At 41.5% G+C, this 20498-nt stretch overlaps 5 protein-coding genes across 6 annotated transcripts; 1 reads left to right on the forward strand and 4 right to left on the reverse strand.

Moving 5' to 3' along the window:
* Nucleotides 1-84: 84 nt before the first annotated feature.
* Nucleotides 85-1415, forward strand: LOC108111506 (mesencephalic astrocyte-derived neurotrophic factor homolog). Its single transcript, XM_017221021.2, has 4 exons — nt 85-290; nt 367-491; nt 560-701; nt 1018-1415. The coding sequence occupies exons 1-4, from the start codon at nt 203-205 to the stop codon at nt 1182-1184; spliced, it is 522 nt and encodes a 173-aa protein (XP_017076510.1). The 5' UTR covers nt 85-202; the 3' UTR covers nt 1185-1415.
* LOC108111507 lies at nt 1404-7795 on the reverse strand. Its single transcript, XM_017221023.2, has 4 exons — nt 7576-7795; nt 2679-2949; nt 2470-2623; nt 1404-1849 (listed from the first exon to the last, which is right to left on the reverse strand). The coding sequence occupies exons 2-4, from the start codon at nt 2919-2921 to the stop codon at nt 1749-1751; spliced, it is 498 nt and encodes a 165-aa protein (XP_017076512.1). The 5' UTR covers nt 2922-2949; nt 7576-7795; the 3' UTR covers nt 1404-1748.
* Nucleotides 7796-9266: 1471 nt separating this feature from the next.
* Nucleotides 9267-10196, reverse strand: LOC108111523 (putative SERF-like protein). Its single transcript, XM_017221044.2, has 3 exons — nt 9998-10196; nt 9554-9659; nt 9267-9487 (listed from the first exon to the last, which is right to left on the reverse strand). The coding sequence occupies exons 1-3, from the start codon at nt 10002-10004 to the stop codon at nt 9418-9420; spliced, it is 183 nt and encodes a 60-aa protein (XP_017076533.1). The 5' UTR covers nt 10005-10196; the 3' UTR covers nt 9267-9417.
* A 263-nt stretch (nt 10197-10459) lies between these two features.
* Nucleotides 10460-11121, reverse strand: LOC108111522. Its single transcript, XM_017221043.2, has 2 exons — nt 10787-11121; nt 10460-10734 (listed from the first exon to the last, which is right to left on the reverse strand). The coding sequence occupies exons 1-2, from the start codon at nt 11048-11050 to the stop codon at nt 10582-10584; spliced, it is 417 nt and encodes a 138-aa protein (XP_017076532.2). The 5' UTR covers nt 11051-11121; the 3' UTR covers nt 10460-10581.
* A 14-nt stretch (nt 11122-11135) lies between these two features.
* Nucleotides 11136-19674, reverse strand: LOC108111521 (mucin-5AC). Of its 2 annotated transcripts, none has more exons than XM_017221042.2 (5): nt 19206-19674; nt 16759-16920; nt 13038-13302; nt 12859-12980; nt 11136-12795 (listed from the first exon to the last, which is right to left on the reverse strand). In XM_017221042.2, exons 2-5 carry the CDS (start codon nt 16843-16845, stop codon nt 11347-11349), a joined length of 1923 nt encoding a protein of 640 aa, XP_017076531.2. In that variant the 5' UTR covers nt 16846-16920; nt 19206-19674; the 3' UTR covers nt 11136-11346. The 2 variants fall into 2 exon arrangements, with proteins under 2 accessions (XP_017076531.2, XP_017076530.2); XM_017221041.2 differs by having other exon boundaries at nt 11136-12798.
* Between the last annotated feature and the right edge of the window lie 824 nt (nt 19675-20498).

Raw genomic sequence — 20498 nt, forward strand, 5'->3', positions numbered from 1 at the left:
TTTTTTAATTTGAAAACGTGGCCCTGTCCCGCCGATAAATTAGTACTTTTATCGATACTTTGATGGTGGCTAGACTATCACTGAACACCCACCTCTACGGCCACCTAACGCTAACAATTCGGGGGAACAAAATCAAAAACGCAGGCGGAGAATTCAGTTTAGTTAATTAAAATCAGCTCAAGCACACTTAAGTTACAACAAAATGAATACGTGGTACATGATAGTAGTGATCGGATTCCTGGCAGGATTGGCCACGACAACGTTAGCCCTGAAAGAAGAGGACTGCGAAGGTATGTGATTGGCCACGTAAGTGGTTAAGATGTACTGGAACAGATTTTCACCGGACTCCAATTTTCGGTTCCGTAGTTTGTGTGAAGACGGTGCGACGGTTCGCTGACTCTTTGGACGATGCCACCAAAAAGGACTACAAACAGATCGAAACGGCCTTCAAGAAGTTCTGCAAGGCGCAGAAAAACAAGGAACACAGATTCGTAAGTTGCCGGCAAACAAGTGCCCTCTCTTGCGGAAAAATGATACACGTATGCGTTTTTCTACGTAGTGCTATTACCTTGGAGGTCTGGAAGAATCAGCCACGGGCATCCTTAACGAACTGAGCAAACCCCTGAGTTGGTCCATGCCCGCTGAGAAGATCTGTGAGAAGCTGAAGAAGAAGGATGCGCAAATCTGTGATCTTCGTTATGGTAAATATAAGACCTTTTGTGCACTGAGGGAGATTACCTAGGAAGTTTCATCTTAAGAAAATAATGGACACAAACTATATAATATAGGCAGAACTAAAAATACTAGAAAGTTGTTCATTGTAGAAAGATTATTTAGAACATTTGTCTAGAAATTTAATGACAGCTCTGAACATTAGTGTGTATTCGATAAACACCGAACATATATTCAAATAACCTCATGCAGGGCTAACACAATTTAAATATTATGCCTGATCCCTTAGTGCCCCCTGCTGAGTTACTCCCGTGAGCACTTTCTAACCTAAAGTGTCCTTTGCAGAGAAACAAATCGATCTGAAAAGCGTGGACCTGAAGAAACTGAAGGTCCGTGACCTGAAGAAAATCCTCAACGACTGGGATGAGAGCTGTGAAGGTTGCCTGGAGAAGGGGGACTTCATCAAGCGCATCGAAGAGCTGAAGCCGAAGTACTCGCACGGCGAGCTGTAGAGCTCAATCTAGTTACTTGTGTAGTTACATGCAACACGCCCACTTAGCTAAAACAACAACCACATGAAACGCCCCCCTACACATCCATATTTTTAGTTAATTTACAATTTTGATAGACTTTGAGAGAATTGATATATTTAACTATATATACCTAAAGAAAACAAATATATTTTGAAATAAAAAAACAAGAAACACACAGAACCTCGTGCTCTCAAACGGTTGATAACTAAACAGTTTGTTTTTATTTTTCACGTGTTAATGATTTTCGGTTCTTGATCTCCTCATTCACAATTACAAGTATTACGTACAAATTACAACATAAATTCACAAATTATCTGGATTAAAGTTTTATTTAAATGTTAAATACATTATTCCATTGCACTTACTGCCGCGGGCCGCGTAAATTCGATGTGAGCGAAGGGCTGGCTCGCCTAAATTAAATTACAATTATTAGTTAGACATAATTACTAAAAACGAACATAAGAAGCTAGGATGAAGATGTGTCGATGGTGAGAGTCGGCTTCTAGAATGCAAATAATGATGAACAGTGATCCTGGAGATCCTTTAGCGGCGGTAAGGTTGTTTGTTGTAACGTCCGCGCTCATTCTCCTCGGATAGGTTGGCGTATTCGCTATAAACCACACACCAACAGTAAGTCATAATTGCTGGAAGAGGAAAGAAGATTGGATAAAACATCTGCGCGCAAAAGTGTGCTAAGATTTATTTTCTACAAACATTACATATGTTTTCGTAAGTATTCATCAACTAAATATGCTTTTCTACACAATATGTCTAACTCATTTTTATTTAATTATTCTTAGTTATAATTAGATATAATAGAAATAAAATATATAAATATTTTTGTTATTTATTTAAAAAACGCGAAACAAATTTAATTGCCAGAACATCATTCCCATATTGTAAAAGCTCATTAATTTATTATAATCACTTTTGTACTTTTGTTTCATTATAATGGTCGCTTCGTTACCCTCCTTCTCATTACATTGAAGTGCCGCATAAAGTTGGCAGTTGTACAAATGGCCTCAACAAGCCACTTTGCGCCTCATTTGCTTGCACCACCCGACAATCCTCCTCGGCTTCCCCCCTAAGAACTCCTAGCCTGGGGCGCCGGCAGTTGTGCTTTCAGCACACGGGCAATCATCGCATGATAAATGCGCCTATAAATTAAGAACGGCCAGCAATAACCGCCATCCGGTGCTAAAAACCGCACATGGAGAAGTCGCGCTGCCCCCCAGTTCCACCACCCATGGTGGAGTGCACTTACCGCAGACAATTAGGCCGAAGATCAGCCAGAGGACGCCCGTCAGCACATAGCCGTCGATGAAGAAGACCACTCCGGTGTATATGACCGAGATCAGCAGACCGATAGCAATCATAATGCCGAGGACGACCCATGGAACCATTAGATAGTGATTCCTCTGTGAAAAGATTAGATTATTTTCTGTCCGTAATAGAATTTATGGGAAGAATTACCTTAAGAGCACCCACGATCATGAGCAAAGAAATCAAAATCGTCATGCATAAATTGATGACGAGGATTATCTTAACAATATCATTGGGGATAAAGTCAAAGATTATCGTCTTAAAGTGGACTCTCGTCGTGAAGATCACCACGATGGTAATGATCGACAGGATGATGGCCAGGCTTCCTGATATAACGGAGCCATTCCTAGTCGATTGACACAGGCAGCATGAGTTTAAAAGGGGTTTTGCCATTTTGTTAGTCCTGTATTAGGGTTACAAGCTGGAAACAAAGTTAATATAAAATGTGGTCATTCAAACGATTTATAAAATTTATACATTTTCATTTTTTTTTTTTAATTTACAAGGTTCTTAGTTATGTTCCTATTTGTTTTTGGTTTCTCAATACCCAACCAGACGGAAATGTTAATGGAATTTGAACTTGCCCACGTTGACCGCAAAAGTGAAGACAAATAAGCCAAACAACCAGACCCAACAACTTGACCAGCTGTGACGTCAAGGAGACGAATAAAAATGTTTATTAAACAAATCTGCTTTTAAAAATAGCAGAAACGAAGAAAACAATAGTCAGATAGCGTGAAATACTCGAGGGAACGTAAGATTTATATTTAGCAAAGCTTTAAAATAAATCAACGAATCGAATGAGTAATGAAAAACCGTAGTTTATCCACAGGGATGTGAGATGGAAATGGCAGTAGGACGCCGGTTTGGGAAAGTTGATATCATCCGCTCATGCGCATGCGCACACGATCGACCGAAACTCGTATCCATATCTATACATCTATGGGTTGCACCCATCCAAATAGCGAAATAGCGCCACCGGGCATTGTCATTAAATTAATCAAACGCTTAACGTGCCTCGGTCCGAGTCCAAGCTGCGGATTGATGTGGCGCATGTTGGCACTTGCAAATGCCGCTGCAGCTGGTTTGCATCCATTGGACGCGGGCACTTGTGTATCCATGGGATATATCACATGTATACAAGTGCCTTGCGGCCGTCTTGATGAGATAATCACACGCCAAAATGTCTTGTCTTACACGGAATCGCTTTGAGTCATTATCGAAAGACTAAGCTGGATGTCTGGGAAATGCCTTTGGCAAACAGCTAAAGTTCAGCCCAAAAGTTAAAGATACAGATACAGATACTATTTGTACATATGTAAAAACCATTTCCGCTGAGTTTCACACCTCAAGTTGAAAGGCCCAACACAAACAGCGAAAAGATGCGAAGAATCTGGCCAACAGAAGTGCTATACAAATTGCGCAATTATCATAGGCGGCGGTAAGGGGGAGCGTGCCCAAAGATCACATCACATTCTTCTTTGTAAGGCATTTAAAGACTTTTTATAGTTTCGTCACAAACTGGCGGCGGGGCCGATAAACCGGACATATGGCGCATTAACATGCCGTTTTTCACGCGTTTTGCACGGGTTTTACTCAGGCGATCTCCACGTTTGCGTCTGTTTATAAATGGTACTTCAATTGGCCACAGAACCAGAGAAGCATTTGTCTGGTTTCTATATACCTTGCCATCTTGGGTTACTTTCTGTGGCTATGCGATATGTCTTTTGACCTGCTTCGGAGAACAAAGTAAAGCCACTCGAGACCTCGACTAATAATTAGGGTCAGAGGAGACTGCGTTATATCAGGAAAGTAAGGGAAAGGAATTTGATATGAAGACGATCAGCCCACTCAACTATTTAATGGAGTTAATACTCGCATGAACTCATCTAATGCTGACGTTGACTTCCGCTCGCCCCATACCAAGTTAAATTATTAAACATATATATAGGCGTGATACATAGCTTATGGAGTCAAGTTCAAGCCAAAGCGTGGGCGACTCTTTCCGAGGAATTCGTGCCGCCACTTGACGTAGGCTTGGAGTCTTGGAAAGTGCTCGAGACTTGACAAGTGCAACTGGACGCAGTTGTCATTGCACTCTGTAGCTTGATGGCGTTTCTTTGGGATTGAGTGTGACGGAGTGGGCGTAAGTGTGATGCGGTTGCTGCTAAATGTGAAAGGTCTGGATGGCCAACAAACAAATGCAGAAGAACAGCGAAAGCACTTTCCCAAACCTGCATTTTTTTGGTAAGACGTCGGAGAATACATAAATATTTTAAATTTATTTTAGAAAGAAAGGTGTCCCATAAATGCAAGACAAGTAAAAGTAAGACAGTATTCCAATAGGAACTAAATAACTATTTAACTAGGCTAAATTCTACTTTAGCTATGCTAGTTTCTATTTAAAATTCTAGCTCTATGGAAGTTTTTGATATTCAAATCAACTTAAGCTTTTAAGTTAAACCACAACAACAATTTAAATTTCAATTATATTAGTGAAAATTTATCATAAGCCATTAATCAATAGCTGACCCATTTGCCTAGGCCAGCGAAGTGAAAATATTGTCCATATAAATCATGTCAATTGCTATTGGCTATATGCTCATGGAAAATTGGTTCAATCCGGCCGGCGTTTGTAATTTTCGTGTGCAATGAGCGCGTGTCCAGCTTTTGTATCTCAAAAATACGATATTGTTTTTGGCGTTTATCTGCTGTTGTTGTGGGCCTCAAGCGGAGCCAAAGTCAATTATTCGCGGCTTTTGTTGTTGTGGACTTTATCTCGATTTGAACTTTTCTGACCCTGCTATCCGCTGAACCCCGCTGAAAATGAAAACCATTCAACAATTAGTTTGCGCTTCAACGCGTAATTAAGTTTGACATTTTTCTGCGCTACTTTTTGCGCCAAGCACAAAAGATATCGAGAAGACAAAAGCATTCTGAATGGAGTATTGTGTATCTGCGATAAAGCTGGAAATTGCTCAATCTCCGACAGAAAGTGGGAGCCCACTTGAGTGGCCAAGTCAGGTTTTTATATTTTTTTGGGCCCATTTGAAACCGGTAGAAATCGTTCTACCAAATTTGACAAGTCCAAAGCACGCGGCATTTTAGGTTTTTTCTTATTTATTTATCTCCGATTTCTGCTATTCCAGCTCCCACTTGACTTTTATCTTCGTTTTTTTTAGTTTTTTGTCAAATTGCCTTTTACTCGGCTGCTTTCAATCACTCGACTTGCCATATAAATCAATTAAAACCGTTGCAGCTGCAAAACTCAATTGCAGCCTTTGAAGTTTTCATTTGCCGAACAAGATTTTGTAATTACTAAAGGCAGCGGCGTCTTTTCATATATATGTCTATGTAAGATATGTAAGATATTGTAAGATACGAATATGCGCATCTACGAGATACATTTCGATTCGACTCCACGTTCTGTCAACGGTATTGGAAATTTTCAATGTCAGAGCGGCGGATGACATTGAAGGCGTTCAAAAACTCAATGCTCGAGGATCTTTCGGTTTTTGGGTTTTCGTTTTCCCACCCCAGCGAAAGTTAACTCATAATAAGAGATCGCCCATCAAAATGATTCATTTATGAGACGGACAAATAGAATACGAAAAACACGAAACACTTATTAATAGCTCGCAAGGTCGTGAGCTTTCAGCGGTGAGATCTAGAAATCTAGAGAATCAACAAAGCAATGGAACTTTTGGAACAGCTCTCACAATCTTCGAGTAGGGGTTTCTCTGGGGTCAACAAATGGGGGAGTCTACCTAATAATTTGCTGCAGCACCTGTTGGTCAAGATTTCGACGCCACTGTGTGCTATTTCATTTTCGGCGTAGGTGTGCGAACGCCTTCGTTTATTCTGGCTAAATGTGTTTTTGTGTGCCATGTTTTTTTTTTGGCATATAAATTCTGAGGCGTTATCTCTTGCCTTGTAAATTGAGTAACCTTCACATTGTTCATTCTTCACTGCTTCTAAATGGATGCGCGTCACTGAACTTTGCCAAATGTGGGATTTTTTGTAGCGGAATCGTCTTGTAGACCCGTTCATTTTCCTTAATAATTACTTCCCCGGGGGAGTGGCCACTTGAAATTCATCGCTCGACTCTTTCATTTGGATTTGAATGTGATTTTTATGGTTCGCAACTGAGGCGAATAGCCAAAATGTGGCTCAATTGAAACGTATGCCAGACGCGCATTACGTATACGCCACCGCCCCGCACTCCGGAACCCTGCTTTTCGCTGGCCTACTTTATCCCTTAACCCCGGCAACCTGTTCAACTTGAGATCTCCCAAAAAAAGGCAGGAGAAGGCTTGCAGGTTGACGACGGCGAACGCAGACTTTCAATGTCAGTTTGCCATTCTGACATCACCCAGTGCATCGCCTATATAAGTCGGCTCTCTATAGAGCGTCGTGATCGCTGCAAACAGACGGACTTTGTTTTCATTCTGCCATATTTTCTCAGCCAATTGGGTCAGCGGCAGCGATCACCAATGCAAACAAACAGTGGCATTATGGTTACCCAATTATTTATATGCTATTGCGGTTTTTTCACTTCACCGCAGCATTTGTGGGAGCTCAGGAAATTATCAGTCTCTGGGGTTCAGGCAGCGATCATTTGAATATATTGAATATTGCTGGACAGCTAGCTGCCAGCAGCGACAGCTAAATGAAATTGAATATATTTTGTATAAATAAGCACACACAACGAACCGCAAGGCAGACGAGCAAGCGCGCCTTAAGTCGGGGAACTGGCTGTATATACTCGTAGTATAGATAGGTCTCTGGCTACTGGGGCTACCTACTCCTCCCTTCCCCGAGAGACACTTCTGTGCGATCGATCACATGTATATACATATATGCATATCCACCTCCGGGTGCCAGCTGCTCGCCTGTTATTTCAATTTCGAGGCGATCGTTTATCACTCGATTTGCATGCGATGGCGATCGGTTCGATTGATCTCCCGATCCGCCCAATCGGCTGCCAACTGCCTGCATTTCTCCGCTGATAATGTCAGCCTCTTGGCACTTGGCCAAATTCACTTACACTTTCTATTTGTTATTTTTTTTTTTGCTTTCGATTTGATTTTGTGGTGAACTGCACTATGCAGCCGAGGAAAATCAATTGGATTTGGTCTAGCAATTAATTAAGTATTTGATATTTTTTGCCTCCAAGTGCGTTTCGTTTTGAGGCGATTTTGAATACGACTTGCGCGCGATTTCGATGTGATTGCGGCGGGTTTCACGAAGCGACTGAAAACGCGGGCTGCTGCTGCCGCCTAGAGAGTCGACCCGCGATCGCGATTTTACTCTCATCTGCGAGCGTTTGTTGACTTTTCCGCTCGTTCGTTCTTGGCTGGCTAGCTAGCTGGGTGTTTGAAAAGTTCTCAAACTTAGACGCTGTTTTTAGTTAATACAGCTTTTGCGTGGCTGGCGAGGAGCTTTCTCCCGAACATTGGAAACCAGTTAGGCGATTGGATTGCCCTTGCTGCTCTGTTCTGTTCCGGCATGAAGTTATCAAACACTTGGTCAAACAATGGTGGGGCGATCGGCTACAGTGTTTTGCACTAGCCAAGCCAAACAAATCAGTGGACGTTCTCATTACTTGGGCCCGGCATCCGTGTTTCCCCGGGCTGGGGGAGTTCGAGATTCCAGCCTCAGATACCTCGGCACGCCATGGCCCCATCTGCCTTTTTTGGCCATAGACCGACTACTGCACTTAGCCAAATGTCATTTTTTGATAACTTATTTAGGATTTGTTATATAAGGTGTCAAGACTATTTATCAAAATCATCTTCTGTTGGTTCAAAAGTAACCTTAAAACTGATTCCCCTATAGAACTATTGGTATACCAAATATTAATAAGACAAAATTGTATCATAAATATAATGTAATAATATAAAACAATTAAATCTTTCATAAATGTACACCACATTTTTCTCTGTGTATCTGCTGGCCGTTAGTGTCCAAGTTTTTGGCCATCTTTTCTGTAAAAGGTAAACGCCAGCATTCGACTTATTGGCATCTAGGCGAGAGTTTTGTGGGCCAGTCCATGGCGTGCAGCAACTTTCATATTTATCAAATCACGGAAACGATCAGGAAACCTTTATTTTACTCTGCCATTTCTATCTGCCTCCCATTGTATGCAAATTTCTCTGGCAATCGGGTTGCCCAAAAGATCTCTTTAATGCAAGCTTAGTTAAAGGTTCACCAGCGACCTATTAATACTTCAATAGTTTTCATATAAGGTTTATTTTCAACATTTTTCAACTATACTTATGAGGATTGCTCTGGGGTTATCCGAAAATCAATCTTTGTTTATCTCTCTCTTCGGGGCCCATCACTTCCAACATGACTATAAAAGGTTTTAATTAGTTTTAGTTAATAACGGCACCAATCGACTGTCATCGTGTGCCATAATCTATATATATATATTCGTCAAACACAATAATACATAATCGAGACTTACTGGCGGCTGCATATTATGTTTTATTTGAAAATTTATATATATACATTACAGTAAATAATTTAGTCAGGTAGGTGAAGAAATAAATTTGGTACTTAATTAACGTACAGCAGCAGTGCAAACGAAAGAGAACGAAAACCGGATACGAATCGAAGTCCTTGGGTGGCACGTATTGCTATTGCTATGTCGCGTGCTGTACAGCCCGGTAATATCTATGCGTAGTTATGAAGCCTTTGAAATGTATACAATTCTCGTGAGTGCTGTTATGTTTGTTGCTTTATGTACAGTTTAATCACGTGGTCGACTATCCTAGGTCCTGGGGCGCATCGGGGTCTTGGCTGACGAACGACTGACTGACTATATGCCTAACTTGTCTGGATATGCATCCGGAATCCGGATATATCTGCAAAGCCAAAGGGTTAACTATTTGCTCGTACCGGCGGCAGCGGCTTCCTCCTTCTTTTTCTGCTTTTCTCGCATTAACTCGGCGTCCCTGGAAAGTACATATATGATACATGATATGTGGGTTTCATAGGATATAGGGATAGCTATCACTTACCTAGCCTTCCTCTGCTCCACAGTGAGGTTATCGGTTCGCTTGCCCTTGGTCAAATCGGCCTGCTTCTTCTGGTTTTTCTGGCGGGCCAGGTCGCGTTGGTTTCCGCCTATAAAAAGTTAATCAGGTTTTAATTAGTTAATACGTGTCAGCTGGTTAGTGGCGCGTGCAAAGTGTGATCTACATAATCTATTGACCAAGAGAGGTTAGACGCGCTCACATGTCCTACGCTCGTCCATCGATTTTGCCTTCTCTAGGAGTTGCAAAACCTAAGGATTTCATTTGGGAGAGATTACCCAGCCCCTGAATCGTATTCTTAAGGTGCAGTGGTAGGTTCACAGTGGCAGACGAACCCATTAGCTTGTTTATCACACCAATAGACACCATTCCACATATTAAATGAATAGCGGGCCAGCAACAAAATGGCTCCACGATGCCCGTACTTACGTGTCATTTTAAAGGCTCCTTATTGATTTTTGGCTTGTAATTTCTACAATTCGTTTCGAATTTTGTTTATATATATCTGAATTACAGTTACTCGGCGTTAAATATTTGTTAGTTTGAAATAATCTTGCTTATTATCCGGAGGTGAAGTTGATTTGTTTTTATTGAACGATGTGTCAAGTGTGGCAAAAAGTACTAGCGCGTCTCAATATGAACGTGCTAACGCGTGGATATTTATGTGCAGCACTGGTCGGCTCAAAATGAGCATAGTTGGTATTTTTTGAAGCAGATGGAAAATTTCCCGCTCTCTTTTTTTTCGAAATTTAAATTGAAAAATTGAAATATTTCACGGCCAAAAAGGAGTAAAAAATGAAGTATCCAGAAACATAAAAATATTTACCTAAGAAAATTAACTTCCTACAGCTTCCAATCCCAGTATAATAGAGACAATAAATTAATTTTAAATTTTGTACATAAAATTTTTAATTTTGAGTATTAAGATAAACGGGTGCCGCCGATGTGGATCTCCAATAAACACTTAAAATTATAAAGAAAACTTGAAGTTAATTGAACACATTCCATGGGTTTCATATGTTAACAAGAGAGTTGGGTCTGGTATTACTAACGGAAAATCGTTCTTCAAGATTTTCAAAGATAGCTTTGCACGACATGTCGTCATACTCCTTCCTTAGAACCCAAATTTCCAAGGAGCTGAGGATTACAAACTTTGCATGGGCGCACTAAGAAATGACAAAGATTATAGATATTTACATCAAAGGTTAGACATTTTACCTCCTTTGGATGTCCTCTTGACCAAAGTCCTATGGCAGTCAAATACGACTTAATAAGTAATCGCCAAATCCAGTATGTATGCGCGTCGCCAAGTTTTGGTATTGGTGGTACAATTACATTACATAACAAATCTCCTGTCTCCTCGGCGGTATCACCCATTATCTTATACTTAATAGATGTAAACAAATTTTGAAGAAAGCGAAGAATATATCCGAAAACCATAAAGACAAAAATAGACTGATACCATTTTGAAGTAAATTTCATGTGAAAGATTAAGGCCTACTTGAGTTTTAGGTGTAAAAACTACTTCGAAAAGTATTCAAAAGCAAGATAAATATTCATAAAACCATACATTATTCACAAAGATATTTGTGTAGTTTAATAATTAATCTGCGGATATACAATAACATTAACACTTAAATGCGTGGATGCTTCTCTCCGGGGTTTCTCAGCGGAGGCTAATACTAGGGCTAGGAGCAGATGCAGATGCAGATGCGGATGCGGATAATGGATGCGGCTAATGAACGATGGGACGGACGGAAACCGGAATGGAAGCGGGACTATCTGCGCAGGCATGGCTCGCAGGTGCCCGGCAGGACGAACGAAGGATGGCACTCTGGGCACTTCGGGTTCTCGCCGAACCACTTGGCGCGCTGCTCAGGGATCTTTAGCTGGAACGAGTTATAAAGATCCCCATTGCTAGAACTCCCAGCTCCCGCTGCCGCTCCTCCTCCGGGTCCGTACCCCGTTCGACCGATGGTTTCCAGGGGGAAAGCATACTCTGGAATAAGCAATTGCTTGCGCAGATGGGTGATATCAGTGGAGCTGGCCACCACATCAGAGCGTCGCTGAGCCTGTTCAGGCTGCAGCTTCTCCTCCTCCTTGGGCTTGATGGATCTCGAAATGGCCAGACGGTGGCTGGTGCTTGACTGCTGGAGAGGCGAGGTAACCTGAACCGGTTTCTTTTGGTTGCTTCCGATATCGTTTAACCGGGTGTTGAATACATCCTGCTTGCTGCTAACTGCGTAGTCTCCTGTAGTCTCGGGATATTCGCGTCCATCCACACCAATTGGTGGGTCCAATTTGGGAGGCTCAAGGCCGTTCGATGGCACTTTCCATTCGTAGTAGATGGGCGGTCCCTGGGTTGTGGCTATGTCATGAGGCACAAAGTCTACGAACGGCGGCAGCAAATCGTTGAAAGGCATCTGTGCCGGGGCCGGGGGTGGTGCTGCAGTACTAGAGGGCGTGGCCAGGCGGAAGCTCTGAGCCGGTGCTGGTGTTCGATTTTCGCTTCGTGGCGGTACTCCCAATGTAGTAACTGTAGTGGGCTGAGTGGCAAAGGAGAAGGGCACACCGGCCAAGGTCGTTGGCCTACTCAGTGGCCTGGGAGTAGTTGTTGTGCTTTCCGTTCGACTGGGACCCGGACTGAATGGAGCCGCCGTGGAAGTTCGCAACGTGGTGGAGGGGATTATCCCGTTCTGATTCTGCGGCTCGTCCAGATTGTAGATGGGATACACGAAGGGCGGTTCGTAGATCTTCGAAGGCGTCTTGACAAACTTGGTCAACTTGGTGTTGGATTGCTTGGTGCCACGGATTGGTGACTCCGCCGAGTTGAAATCAGCTGAAGTGTTGTATCGGGTACTGTGGCTAGTTCCCAGATCATCCGTTTCCTGTTCCAAAGTCTGGAAAATTGGTCTCCGATTGTGCAAGGCCTCCGTGCGCTTTGTGGTCACCGTGGGCCTCCTAGTTGTGGTTGTTGTGGTAGTAGTAGCACGAGTGGTGGTAGTAGGTCGAGTGGTAGTAGTTGCTCGAGTGGCTGTCGTGGTAGTGGTTATCCTCGGCTTAGCTGTTGCACTGGGAAGTTCAATTTGCGGCTCATAAGCTGGCGGTAGGATTGTCCTGCTGGGCGGTGGAATACGCCAACGTGTCTGCGATATCTGAGGATCCAATTTTCCCGCTCCGGCACCTTTGACCGATTCATCACGTATCTGGTTCTGGTTTGAAGTCAGCTGCTAAAGAGTATATAAAAGATATGTTTAAATATTCATCATATTTTTATAAAAAAAAGTCACCTTATATTGGCTTCTAAAGGATTCTCCGGAATAGTCGGGCGCATAAGGGCGATCGAGAAGATCAGGTCTAGGAGTGCGCAAGCTGTTTTCCTCGTCGTTCACAAAGGGCTTATCCCGCTGACCTGTAAAGTATATCTTATTTAGAAATCCCATACTCTGATAGTGATCTGAGTACAAACCAATTAGGAGATTGGCGGCATAGTTGCTCTCCGCCTTGGAACAGTTGACCATGTACCAGTGGTCGCAAATGAGCATCCGCTGCTGGAAAAGTGTGGTATTCGGGCATGTGTAACTGAACTGCCTACCGAGGCCATCGCACATGTGGTACACCTGGCAGCCCGTCTCCACATCCGCATAATATCCGGCTGGGCGTCCGGCGCAGGAGAACGATGTCTTCTGCATCAAGTGCGAGGCAGGATTGGTTGTCTGGATGGCATTTTGAGCCTACAGAAAGAGTAGTTATATTGAGAATAATAAAATATAAAGCTAATATATCGGTCATCATTCTAAAATTAAATTAAATGCTAAGCAATTATTGTAATCGCTCATTAGGTATGAAAATCTTTTAGTCTGGACAAGTAATCTTTAAGATTATTCTTTTCTAGTACTCAGAATTCAATGATTCATTAAATTCCATATATTGATCATTTAATTAAATAGTTTTTTCTAGAATGCTATTATTGCCAACAATTTATCTATCTCTCTGACTTTAATTCACGCTGTCCAGTGGCGACTTACATAAGGTATTGACGAAGGGAGCGACTGTGGCTGTCAGAGATTCATGATTTCATAGATTTATTGGAATGCTGGGAAAATATTTTTCACGGACTTGGCGGAAGCTTCTGCACATGTTGGCACCTACTACGTGTAGATCCAGTGGCAGATTTCGATAAGTCATTGGGCTATAATTTGTGACTGCCGACGTGAAATTTTTTCATTATAATTAAACACAGGCATACAGAAACAACAAATTTTCACAAAAAAAAAAAAAACCGACACTAAAAATAAAGTTGACATTTCACACAGCAGCGCAGGTCGACTGATGCAAGAAGCCGTGGCACCATGTGCCAAGTTATGACATCGCGTCAATTCATCACTTCTCGGCCCAACTCAGGGCAGCATCCACATCCAAACCTGCGGCTAGAGATCCCAACTTCCAACTCTGGGAGCTGAAGCCCAAAATGTACAGCTTACGACTCTGACTAGTTGCATTCACATTCACACATGCTGGGCACGAGTACCCACTGATATCGATCTCTGTGTCATTTGTTTAGCTACTCCAAAAGTCTTGGCTGTGAGAAAGCCGATTGCAAAGGTGGCCAATTACAGATTATGCTCGGAAGTCCTCGAATCTGTATATGGTATCTCACAATAACATGTTCCTTTCACTTTGACAACGAGCAACAACCCCTTGTTGCAATTTCTGATTAGGCATTATGCGAGTATGATAAGGGGATTACTAAGAAATAATGCTATTTAGAAATAAGATTTAGTTTCCCTAATTGGTTTATATTTTCTATAATATTGAGTATTGCACATTTTGAGCTTCTCTTTAAAAGTGTCTTTAAACTGCTTAAAGATTTTGGTTTTTTTACATTATTAGCATTCCAAGGCAGCATGGTTTGTCATAGATTAAATCTAATTTAAAGAAACTTTTTTGGTGATCTAACAAATTGTTTTACAATATCTGATTGTCATTTAATTAAGCGAATGGTAAGCAGATACGCCTACAAGTATGAAAAGTATCCTCATATCTGATTGTCATTTAGTAGAATTAATGACCATAAGATTGGGGTTTATTTTTTTGAGAATCTGACGAAGATTTATAGGCTACGGAAATGTAGGTTTCTTTACTTATTTTTGGCGGTTACTTATAGTCACCTTTAGCTAGTTTTTAAAACTTAAACACAAGCAGTCCATAACTAAGCTTTAAAATGGTAAAATTTTCAGCTCAGTTTAAGTAGTTTTATTTAAATTGTTTACTTTTAAGGTAAGCCAATAAACGTTGACTAGAAGCTTGTAAAAACTAACTAAATTGAGATTCCCCTTACTTGGTTAGCTAAACGCCACAAATTGCAGGAGTAGAAAGAGGGGCAAATCTGGATTGCAATCATTCCTAATACGACAGGGAATCAGTTAAGGAAATGGGATTGCGCAATCCCCAAGGCACCAAGCCAAGGCCCATTGCGAGGCTTCAATTTCACGACACCGTTTGTGTTTCTTATTTCGGGTAATTTGCCATAATTTGAAACGCTCTTCAATTTCATTTCAGGCATATTTACGGGCCGCACTATAACTGCGCCTAGTTGCCCACTCGTCCGTTACATAACAACATCAGCCTCAGTTCCATCCTCGACTTGGGTTTCGTTTTAATTTCTTGTATGCAAATAGCGAAAACAATCAACACACTATTCTCTCCGCGTTTTTTTTTTTTTTTGGTTCGGCTGATGGTGTGTGTTCCATTTCTGCAAAAGTGTCAGAGGGAGTCGGAAAAAAGGTCACTTGGTCGGTCAGCAGCCAAGTCTTTTGTTTTCTTCTTTGATGCTACATATAGATCTGAAGACCTTTGCCTGGCTGAGGCATGTGTGTGCTTTTGTTGGGCCGGCCTGTGTGTGACTTGTGGATGCACTCGTACACACTCGTAGAATAAATTAAAAATGAAACAAAGCGTAAAGAGCGCAAAATTACAACATTTTCCGCCGTTGCTCAAAAAGTGTCTTGGGAAGCAATTCGGTGGCAAAGACGACCGTAAAATATCGGTGAAGCAGGGGCACAGACCTCAGCAGGGTATCTCTTTTTGCCAAGAATAAAAGCCCGCAAATTGAACTCTCGTAAACCTTCACCTCTTATTAATTATAATACCGCTCCTCATACAAAATGTCACACATAACAAATTGAACAAATTAATTACCAGTGTTTTTATTTTATGGCAATTTGAATGATGTGATGAACTGCCTGATTGCTTTGCACTTAGGCAGCGGTATAAAAACTACCCTTTACGAGTCGTGCAATTATTTCGGCATAAATTTTTACATCAAGTTGTTAACTATTTTGCTCGGACCTAACCACTACTTAAAAATTAATTAAAAGAAAATTGTATTTAGAATTCTATTAAAGCAGAGTAGTCGAAATACAGCCCAGATCGAGTTTTTAATCGCGGAGACAGTGAGTTCCAGTATATCTCTAGTTAATATTTGCTTTTTAATTTATGAATTTTAATTCTTGTCCGGAGAAAAGAATGCGAGATCGTCTTCAAGTGAGATAAAATGTATGATTTAAATTAAAACTGCAAACTTGTTTTCTCGACTTGGCTTTATAATGTGCTTCTGATTGAGTTGGGTGTGTGTTACCTATTACTAGACATCTGATTATATGCAAAACGGGATGCTAAACTGTATAAAATATAAGTAACTAAGTAGAGTTAAAATCGGTTAGGAATAGAATGTGTATTTGTATTCATCAACCTAATGTGGCTACCCCTTTCAAGCCACACCACTGACCACTGAGCCAGGGGTCACGCTTCGAATAATGATAATCACTCTGTTAACGGATTACCATTTCTGGAGATGGTTTCATTGTTGCGGGGCACGTGAAAATTATTGTATATTCAATATAACTAAATACGACTTTGTATGCTCACTTAGTGTGAGCTTCATTAGCATTGATCATCGTAGTTGGGGGATATTTCAGCTATTAATTATTGCAATCTTCGGAAGGAAGATAATAAGCACCTTCAACGCCCGCCCAACAAATACGGCGTTTAAATATTTATACAATTCCGCAATTTGCATTTGAATGCTACCCTCTCACGTGTACAATCACCATTGGAATCTCCTCCAGCATCTCTTTCGAATTCCCCAATTCCGCCAGCCTCAGGCTAAGGGTAGATGTCAGACTTACCTCACTGGCCAAAAATAAAGCTGAGCAGAACAATGCCAGGGTCAAAAGTCGCCATTGCGTTGGTATAATTTGCGTTTTCGCCAACATTTCGCTGATTTGATTCTCTATTGGTTACGTGCGAGGGGAGTTGTGGGGGAGATTGCGTCGTTGGTGAGCTTAAAACTGAAAGGTATTAATAAGTTATTGAATGGACTTCGAAGCGGACAATTGATGGGAAAGTGCAGGCAGGGCCTATAAGTTGGCGCTAATTGCCTTACACAATAGCCATGGCTTGCATCTTAACAACCATTATTCCGTAGCATAATAATAATTCCAGCCAAATGTCTTTTGTTGCCAATCTTTGCGTAACCGAAACTCTGTTTACCCAAGTAATAACTTTCCCAAAAATATCTCCTCATATGGGTGATTATGTCCGATAACAATGTTACTATATTGGCTGCTGAGCTCTTTGGTTGTCACTGCCGAGCGAGGTGGCTAATTTTCTTCGCTTCAAAGCAAAGTTCGTTAGTTTGTCCAATCCAACGCTTTCGTAATGAATTGTAATTTAAAAAACATTAACTTCTGTTGCTGGTGCCGCTTTATTGACTGACAGAATTTGCAACGCCGTCGCTGGCTCTTCACCCCTTCGATTTCGGTGCCTCGACCTCCACCTACAATTCAATTCTGCGACCTTGCCACTTGCCACTTTGCTACTCCTCCGCTTCTCTGGCGAATAACCAGTCACACCGATAAAACTGTCAATTGCAGTCGAAAAACAAAGCTCCAAAAATGGAAAATGCATTTTATGACCGTTTATGGTAACTAAATTGGTCGAAATTGAGTTGTCCGGCAAAAAGGTTCTTTTGAATTTATGGAATATCCGCTTGGGTCAAGAACGTCTTCGCTAGTCTCTCTATTCTTATATGCTGGTCTTTTAAAGTGCCAAATTTGGCTAAAAAGTTATCTGCCTAGAAACAATTTGTCAAGTTCCATCAAGCCGCACTTCAAGACTCGCCTAGCAGTATTGGCACATTCAATGTCTCTTCAGCTTTTGATTTAATGTTGTTGATATTTACTAACAGACTTTTCGCTGTTTTGACAAACAAATAAAAAATCAGATAACATCGGAGAGTTAATGTCAAAAATTGGCGGATTGCTGTCAGATCTTTAGTTTGAACTTGAGTTTTACGAACTTAAAGCCTTTTAACACAATATCTTTCGGCTCGATTTTTATGATGCAGCATTAAAAATAAAAAGGCTTAGCAACATAAGAGACTTTTAAAGCTAAGCCTTAAGTTTTTTAAGTACTTTTTTATTTTTCCACATTACTAAAGAGGGAGATACCTCTATTCTGTGTTTTGGAAAGAATATTTGGCATTATAAAAAGTCTTAGCAACGATTACTTTTAAGCATCGATTAAAAAGATCGAAGAAAATGATACATAGTAAAGACTTAAAAGCAATAAACTAAAGGCATTACACGAAAATATCCTTATAATCTGCGTCTAACTAAATTTTTGATAATACAATCACGTTCTCATGGGCAAAACTACCATGATTAAAATGCTTTAAATGTAAATGCATAATTTCCATTAATACATCCACCATTTAAACCACCATCAAGCGAACTGCAATTAAGTCTACGTGTAATTGAAATGTGTTTTTTAAAGGCTTAAATGCCTGGCAATAACACGCCAATCGTAGTCGTATAATTTATTAGGTTAGCAGGTCTCTTGAGCATCATCTCGCATAGCTTCCAAAGTTCAATTGCCCAATAAAATCTCATACTTTTCAGCTAACGAGATCATCTGTCTCAATGCTAACCGCAACATTTGTGGCAAGTTGTGGCTGCTGGCCATTTGAACTGAGTGCGTGTGGCAGCAGCAGCAGAAAGCAGCAGGCAGCAGGCAGCAGCAGCAGCTAAAAAGCCCAATAGCAAAGCGAACAATACCGAACTGGCATCTAGTTTGGCGGTTTTTCCTTGTCTTGACCTTTTTGACAACGGAAAATATTTACCGCTTTATCCTCCTCGGGTTGAACTCGTGATGCTGGTTGCAGTTTTATTTCTTGGCTGCTTTTTTCAATTTTTTTTCAAGTTTTTTTTTTTGTAAGTTGCCTTGTGGCCAGCAAGGCGAAGCCTATTTGACATTTTTGCCAGCCATTTTCACTGAAAGAGCATTGCGAATCTAACTCGAAGATGCTCAACGGCAAATAATAGCAGATTCAGCAACAATTATGCCAATTAGCTTGGCATTACATTACAGGTTGATTACGGCAGGGCCTGCCTGACCGTAGTTATTTTGCCCAGCCAAGCCAGCCAGAAAGCCAACCATAGTTGGCATTTTTCTAATTGTTTTCGATTGGCTGAGGGACCCCCCCCATTGGCTGGATGCAGAGGAAGTTATTAAGATGCAAGCAAGATGTAAGATTTTCCGCGAGATGCCGATGCAAGCCGATCGGCGGGCTCACCTTCGCCCGCGTCGTCGTTTAGTTGACGGAGTAACTTAAATTGTACAAACTAATTGTCGCCGTAGGTGGTGGTGTGCTAAAATATATTCCATATGGTCGCCGCGGACCTCTCTTAACACATCCGATGCGAGGCGGTGCGAGGTGATTCAGTGTGTGCGATGTGATCTTTGCAAAGATCAAATGTCAGAGACAGCAGCAGTCGAGCCGTTGCATCAAGCTCAAATTGCAGTGGCGAATTTGCACAAGCTCAAAAACAAAGTCAAGAGCAATCGCTGCACCAAAAGCCGCACCAAATTGGTTCGCATAAATTATTCAATATACGATATAGACATGCCATCAACACTCTAGCACATAATTTCACAGTCCTTTCGGCTGAAGCGCGCCTACAAGTGGTTTTTGGTTTGAAATTTTGTATCTTGTGTCTAAAGGTTTGAAGATCGCCCGGAACGACACGACCGCTTCGTTCGAAGTCGCGCTTTCAACTGAAGACTGCGAGTGCACCCAGCTCGGTTTAAGATTCACATTAGGCCGCCCGCTACAGGCCAGGTCTCATCTGGAGAAGAGCCAACTCGAGCCGAGCTTCGTCATCGCCGCACAGTGGGCGAAATGGTACGCCCACATGCTAGAGAGAAAATTCTGTTAATTTGTAAAGAAATCTATGCAAATACTTTCAAATGTGGCAAAATAAGCTTTACAAGTTTAAGAATTCGCAGTGGTTTTGGTAGTATAAGTCCCCACGGGCCATAAAACCATAAAATTAATGAGGCTTTACAAGCTAGCTGACTCAATACCACTGTGCCAAATCTTCTCGGCCAGTTAACGAAGTTCAGTCGGGCTTTGGTTTTTTGTCGTTGTTTAGTTTCCAGCCAACAAAGCGTTAACATTGCAGCTTCATTTTCATTTTCAGCTAGATTCTCAGTTTCAATTTACCGCTAACAGCTACGTTTTCATTTTCATTGCACGTTATTAGCATTTGCGATGCCACCGTTTAGGGAAACCCTTCACCCACTGGTGTTTATTTGTCTAATTTATTGGAACGTTTATTTTACTTGGTCTGTAGTAGAGTGGTACTTTGGTAGTTGGGTATGCCAATGCAGGCAGAAGAAGTGGGCTAAATAGAGCAATCGAGCGGGTCTATGAGATCTAAGCCAGATTGGGCGGCAGATTGCGAAAGCATTTTCCCCATCTCGGATCCGCTGGCTGACTTGAGTCTTTTGGCGGCATCATTGTCAGATTTCTGGCGGCTGGGGTTTTGTAAGCCAAGATTTCCATTTTCCATTTTCATCTTCGTTT

Source organism: Drosophila eugracilis, unplaced genomic scaffold, assembly GCF_018153835.1.
Source record: "Drosophila eugracilis isolate 14026-0451.02 unplaced genomic scaffold, ASM1815383v1 contig_415, whole genome shotgun sequence".
Classification (NCBI taxonomy): domain Eukaryota; kingdom Metazoa; phylum Arthropoda; class Insecta; order Diptera; family Drosophilidae; genus Drosophila; species Drosophila eugracilis.